General features: G+C 38.1%; 1 protein-coding gene across 1 annotated transcript; it reads left to right on the top strand.

The window, feature by feature from the left end:
- Window positions 1-2,490: 2,490 nt before the first annotated feature.
- On the top strand, window positions 2,491-3,573 carry ZNF260 (zinc finger protein 260). Its single transcript, XM_006867402.1, has 2 exons — window positions 2,491-3,316; window positions 3,485-3,573. Exons 1-2 carry the CDS (start codon window positions 2,491-2,493, stop codon window positions 3,571-3,573), a joined length of 915 nt encoding a protein of 304 aa, XP_006867464.1.
- The last annotated feature ends 3,582 nt before the right edge of the window (window positions 3,574-7,155 follow it).

Raw genomic sequence — 7,155 nt, 5'->3', positions numbered from 1 at the left:
GTTTCGAACCGCTGACCTTAAGGTTCGCAGCCCGATTCGTAACCACTACGCTACCAGAGCTCCTTCCTTCTTTGGTGTATACCTCCCCAATTTTTGCTCGCAGTCCATTTATATCATTGATAGAGTTCTTTGATGTAGCAAAGTTTTCCATTTTGATAAGGTCCCATATAGTTGTTTTGTCTTTAGGTGCTTGTGCTTTCTGTTTCATATCTAAGAACCTGTTGTTGAAGTCTACGTTTGAAAGCATTAGCCCTGTGTTTTCTTCTAAGAGTTTTATGGTTTTAGGTTGTATATTTAGATCTTTGATTCCTTTTGAATTAGTTTCAGCACATAGTGTGACGTATGTGGAAATCTACTTATCCTAGCACCATCTGTTAAAGAGACAATTTCCCCCATTTAATGAATTTTACGAAGATTAATTGGCCATATATGTATGAATTTATCTCTGAACTCTCGTTTTAAATCCATTGGTTGATATGCATATTTGATCAAGAATCCCTAGTGGCACAGTGGGCAAAGCATTGGGCTGCTAGCCACAAACAAAGTCTGTAGTTGAAACCCACCAGCCACTGTGCAGGAGGAAGATGAGGCTGTCTGTGCCCTTAAAGATTTACCATCTCAGAAACCCTGAGGAGCAGTTCTCCTCTGTCCTAGAGGGCTGCTGTGAGTCAGACTTGACTCTAATGTGGTAAGTGCTGCTGAGTTGACTCATAGTGACCCTGTATCAGGTTTCCAACAGCAGCTTGGTGGGTTTGGACCACTGACCTTGTGGTTAGGAATCCAGTGTTTATCCTACAGTGCCACAGTAAGTATATGTCTATCATATCAGTAAGAGATGGTTTGGGTTACTGTTACTTGATAATATGTATCTATAAATGCATGCTTGGCAGTTTACACTTGCCAGTTGTTCTGTGGAAAAAAGAGGAGACTGTCAGCTCCTGTAAAGATTTTTCATTTTGGAAGCCCTATCTAGGGTCACAAAGGAGCTCTGGTAACGTTGTGGTTATGAATCAGGCTGCAAACCTCAAGGTCAGCAGTTCAAAACTACCAGTTGTTCCACGGGAGAAAGATGAGGCTTTCTGCTCCTGTAAAGACTTACAGCCTCGGAAACCCTGTATAGGGTCCCTATTAGTCGGAACCGACTCCACAGCACATAACAACAACATACAGGGTCACTATGAGTTGGAATTAACTCAATGGCAGTGAGTTTTATATATATTGATATTCAAGTCTTGGTGTGGCATTGGAGGATAAGCAGTGGACTGCAAACTGCAAGGTCAGCAGTTCGAACCCACCATTCACTCTTAAAAACACTACACAGGGTCACTATTGAAGGAATCAATTAAACAGCACACAGTAGGAACAACATAAAAGCTTTACTGGTTTTCTTCCTCCAGAGACCTCAGACTAAAACAATGACAATACTCCCAATGTTGTGTTTTGTTGTTGAGTGTCATTGACTAATTTCTTACAGCAGCCCTATAAAGGGTTCCCAAGAATGGTTGCTGGCTTGAACTGCCAACCTTGCGATTAGCAGGCCAATGCTTATCCTACAGTACTACACCACAACTCCCAGTAATCAGGAAAATTCCCAGCACCCCTCTTCACAGAGAAAAAGCCAATCCTCAAATTTACACAGAACTGCAAAAGACCCCAATTAGCCAAAGTAATCTCATGTACCCACAAATATAATTTACATTTAAGATATGTTTTATACTGGGAAACTAGACTTGAAGTAAGAATTTGCAATAGTATATTTCTGAAATTTTGTTAGTAAAAATGGAAAACTTCACAGATGGTACTAATGATGTTGATCATAATGATAGCTCGTTTATTTGGTACATTTTACATACCAATTACTAAATATGCCTGCTAACTGTTATTTTTTTGTTGTTGTTACTCTTTTAGGAAAAACAGACTGGGAACTTTATAACAGATATATATATACAACATGAAAAACTTCTCAGTCAAGTGTCATCCTTCTCTATGAAAATACAGACTGATTGATGAAAAAGCCAGAAAAACCTAAGAGACAAAAAAATTTTCTCTTAGCACAGACATTAATTCTTCAGGACAACCCCTTGCTATCTGTAATGAAATTTGAAAGAACTTGGGAAATAATTTCTTAAATATGAAAGAAGCTGTATATGAAAGAAGTATTAAGAATATTATGAGTGCTATATTTTATGCCTTTTTGTAATCATATCATTTTGGGGTGATGCATGTGAGGAAAGAAATTCAACTTGATTAGATGCCTGAGAATTAATACTGGAGAGAAAGCGTCCATTTAGTAACTGTGGAAAGCTTTCATTGATGTCCTAGCCAGGGAAGTCATGTAGGCGAAAAACTCTGCATGATAGGAATGTTAGAAAACCTTCAGTCGGACTCACGTCTCCTTTAGCATGTACAGATTCACCTTGGAGAGGAACCTCATGGATGTAATGAATGTGGAAAAACCTTTAGTCTGAAGCAAAACCCTATCATGAGAAAATGCATACTAGAGCAGAATCTCAGGAATTAACTGAATGTGGCAAAGTGTTTTCTCAAAACTCATCCCTTACTCAGAATTTGAGAAGTCATACACGGAAAAAAACATTTACATGTAATAAGTGTGGAAAAACCTTCAGCCAGAAGAGAAATTTCCTTTCTCATCAGAAACAACATATTGCTGAGAGACCCTATGAATGTGAGAAGACTTCTATTCAGATGGCAGGCCTCATTAGGTACCAGAGAAAGCCATATGTATGTAAGGAATGTGGGAGAACCTTTCATGGAAAATCTTATCTCTCTGAGCATGAGAAAATTCATACTGGAGAGAAACCATTTGAATGTAATCAATGTGGAAGAGCCTTCAGCCAGAAGCAATACCTCATTAAACATCAGAATATTCATAGTGGAAAGAAGCCCTTTGAGTGTAATGAATGTGGGAAAGCATTTAGTAAGAAGGAAAAACTCATTATCCATCAGAGAATCCATACTGGAGAGAAACCTTTTGAATGTAAAGGCTGTGGGAAAGCATTCATTCAGAAGTCAAGTCTCATTAGACACCAGAGAAGTCATACGGGGGAGAAACCCTATACTTGTAAGGAATGTGGGAAAGCCTTCAGTGGCAAATCAAATCTCACTGAGCACGAGAAAATTCATATTGGAGAGAAACCCTATAAATGTAATGAATGTGGAACAATCTTCAGACAGAAGCAATACCTCATTAAACATCATAATATTCATACAGGAGAAAAACCCTATGAATGTAATAAATGTGGAAAAGCCTTCTCTCGAATCACTTCACTTATTGTCCATGTGAGAATTCACACAGGTGATAAACCTTATGAATGTAAAATATGTGGGAAAGCCTTCTGTCAAAGTTCATCTCTTACTGTGCATATGAGAAGTCATACCGGTGAGAAACCCTACGGTTGTAGTGAATGTGGAAAAGCCTTCTCTCAGTTTTCAACCCTTGCTCTGCATATGAGAATCCATACAGGTGAAAAACCTTATCAGTGTAGTGAATGTGGAAAAGCCTTTAGCCAGAAATCACATCACATCAGACATCAGAGAATTCATACTCAGTAAAGCTCTGTGGATGCCTTTAAAATGCCTTCAGCAGAATTTATACTTAACAACACATCGGAAAATTCATTTGAATAACAAACTGACAGCAACTATCACTGTTAAATTCTTCACCAACTTAAAACCTAAAGCTGAGGTTTTTAACAATAATTATATGCGCTGTGGATTAATGAACTGGACTGCAAAATTGGTTTAAACTGCAAGGTTGATGGTTCAAGCTCACCAGTTGCTCCTCAAAAACAGGGTTGCTAGGGGTCGGAATCCGACTCAATGGCACTTAACAACAACAACAACATCATATTACTAGGTAAGTCAAAAAGTTGCTACAAAGTCATAGAAACTTTTATTAAACAGAAATATCAAGATGTGAATTATTATTTTTCAGTATATCCTCCATCTAAGTTTATACACTTCTAAAGGTGGTCCATCTCTACAATCCTTCCCCCAATGAATTCTGGGCTCTTCAATTTACACCACATCAAAATGGCAGCTGTGACATCCTTGAGGGACTCAAATTGTGTTTTTGAGTTTGGGAACAAAACAAAACAAAAGTTTGAATTAACAAGATCTTAGCGGTAGGGTGGCTAGGGTAAGGGTTCCCAGTGAAACTCTTATAAGACTGTTCTTGCTGCATTTGAAGAGTGAGCTAGGTGAATTGTTGAAATTGAAAAATTTCTTGGTGCACCTTTCCTGGCCTTTTTTTCACCAATGCAGTTTTTCTCTTGTTTCCTAAGAAGTCCTCCTGATTGTTCTATACCCTTCAAGAAAATCTATCAAGATATCAGCCCTTTGAAGTTCCAAAAACTCTTCTCTTTGTATAATTATCTGGGTTAATGTCTGCCTTGAATTTAACTGGTCCATCAGATCTCCTCAGAAGATATACCCACTATTTTGATATTTTGATTGGATTTTTTTTTCTTTTTCTTTTGAAGGCACTCAAATGAGGTTAAGACAAGTGAATTACTGAGAGAACTTGAGTGTAGCCATCCACTGATTACAGAGAATAAACCTCTGCATGTATGAACTGGTAGCCACACTTTTTTTTTTTTTTTAATTTGCCCTCATATAATGAAAACCTGTACCCTTAGCATTTACGCAACATTGTTAATCCTTTATTTTCAGGAGCATTCCCATTGAAGTCCAGATCCAGAGATGGACACTGTTATTTTGCTACTTATCCGTGTGCCCCTAGAATGCCTACCCAATACAGTAAGATGAAGATATAAGGAGATGACTTTAAGAGACAAAATTAGTTTTAAATTATGGTTTTATGATTTGTAAAGCCATAATCAAAATTATTTGCTTTTGGTGTAGACATATAATAGAGATTAGAAAGAATATTGAATACAGAATTGTCAATTTATCGGAAATTCGTGATTAATATAGGTGGCATCACGAATTAGGGACACCATGGATGATTCAGAAAGTAGTCTCAGGGTAATTGAATACTCCTGTGTGAAAATAATAGGTTTTCAGTTATCATACATCAAAACATTTATTACAATTTTTTAAAAATTGGAAAGTAGAATGCAAAAGGCAAAACTTAGTATTCGAAGGAGAATGTCTAAAACCTCGGAGAAAGAAAGCATGTAGCCAGGGAACTGCATACCAGTATGTTTATTTCAGCAAGAATTATAGTGGTCAAAAAATTGAAGCAAATATGCCACTTGTGAACTGGATAAATGAAGTATGATGGTCATGTAGTAGAATACTTTAGCAGTTAAGTATACTAAATAAGTATTAATGGAGGAAGATCTGAAAAATGTGTAGAAAAACTGAAGGAAAAATGACTGTATTTTAATGAAAGCTGTGTTGAATATAATCATTAACCAAAAACTCATATTAAACATTGGTTAATCATTGGTTATGGGTGAATATCTTATGTAAAATTTGAAGGGTACACACATTTCCCTAATGTGATCGGCTCTAGAAAGAAGGGAGGTAGAAGGGAGATGGAACCAAGTATACTAGTGTAAAGATACTTTGGTATTGTATATTTCTTATGAAAATTAAATAAAGATTTCAAGTAAATAAAACAGTTCATTCCGGTTGTTTGATGTGTTCATGGTGTTTGTGTTCTTTGTGAATATTTAAAAAATAGAGATGGGTGTGGAAGCTGTACATGATCTTATGGACTCACACTCTCAAGCACGTTACTGTTTGAAGCAAGGTGCTTTAGTGCAGCAAAACTAGTGAAATTTATATACATGTATGTTGTTGTTGTTGTTATGTGCCATGGAGTCGGCTCTGACTCACCACAGTGACCCTGTACAAGGTTTCCAAAGCTGCAAATCTTTACGGGAGCAGAATGCCTCATCTTTCTCCTGTGGAACAGCTGGTAGTTTCAAACTGCTGACCCTGAGGTTAGCAGCCCGATTTGTAACCACTACACTACCAGAGCTCCTTTTCATATACATGTATACTGAAATTTTTCTCAAGGAAATAGCTCATGCTATCAAGTAGACGGTGTCAAGTTACAAATCCATGGGTCAGATAGATATTACATTGGAGGCTGCTGGGGCTGATGAACCCACGATTGGCAGGCTGCTAACCCAGGCTGCAGAGGCTAATGACTCCCAGGATCCACAGACCTTTTGCTCAAGTCCAAAGAACCAGTGGTTAAATAATGAGAAGGTAGGTGCAGGCTCCAGGTCCAGCATGAAGCAAAACATATTTGCCATAATGCCTATAAATATGTATATATGTATGAGTCCTGGTGTGACACTGTGAGTTAATGCACTGGACTGCAGGGTTGGTTTGAGCCACAAGGTCAGTGGTTCAAGCTCACCAGTGGCTCCTCGGAAACCGTATGCAGGGTCACTGTGAGTTGGAACAGACTCCACGGCACATCACCACCACCACCACCAGTCATGTTTAAGATCTATATCAAATGTAAGACCAACAAGGTTTTCTGCTCAAGTGGATATATGATGTGAAAAAGAAAGATCAAAGATGACTCCCAAGCGTTTTGGCCATAGCATCTCAAAGAATGGAGTTGCCATTTACTGAAATAGGGAGATTTGGGGGAAAGAATGGATTTGGAGAATGCAAAATCAGTAATTGAAGTTTGGACATCTAAGCATTAGAATCCGACAGACACTTGGGGAGGTCAGGGTGAGCAGAACAAAGTTGGGAGTTAGTCGTATTTAAGTATAATTTAAGACCACGTGATTGCATGAATTTCCTATGGAATGAGGGTATATGAAAACAAGGGGTATGAAGACTGAGCCCTCAGGAAAGGTGTGTGACTTTGTTGTCTCCTGACAGCCAATGAGCATTTGTGCCTAATGTGAATGGAGCTGTGTTGTGAGTGTAAAGTACATGCTAATTTCAAAGACAAAACAATTGCCTGATGGTTGTTGTTCTGTGCTCTGAGTTGTTTCTGGCTCAAAGTCACCCTATGTGACAGAGCAGAACTGCCCCATAGGGTTTCCTAGGCTGGTGTTTAGTTTTGTTTACTGAAGTGAAATTTTTTTTTTAATTCAATGAAAGGAAAGCTACAAAGTATTGGTTGTTACATTATAAGAACGCAATGACAGTTTTAGGCGCCTTAGTCATTGTCCAACATTCATCATTCACAAAGCA

Source organism: Chrysochloris asiatica, unplaced genomic scaffold, assembly GCF_000296735.1.
Source record: "Chrysochloris asiatica unplaced genomic scaffold, ChrAsi1.0 scaffold00104, whole genome shotgun sequence".
NCBI lineage: Eukaryota > Metazoa > Chordata > Mammalia > Afrosoricida > Chrysochloridae > Chrysochloris > Chrysochloris asiatica.
The sequence above is the reverse complement of the archived record's forward strand: the minus strand, read 5'-3'. Positions and strand labels throughout refer to the sequence as shown.

Excerpts from the sequence above, each read along its gene's own strand:
- ZNF260 (XM_006867402.1), top strand. The coding sequence starts at position 2,491 with ATGCATACTAGAGCAGAATCTCAGGAATTAACTGAATGTGGCAAAGTG. Across the intron at positions 3,317-3,484 it reads CCATGTGAGAATTCACACAG|GTGAAAAACCTTATCAGTGT; the intron begins GTGATAAACCTT and ends GAATCCATACAG.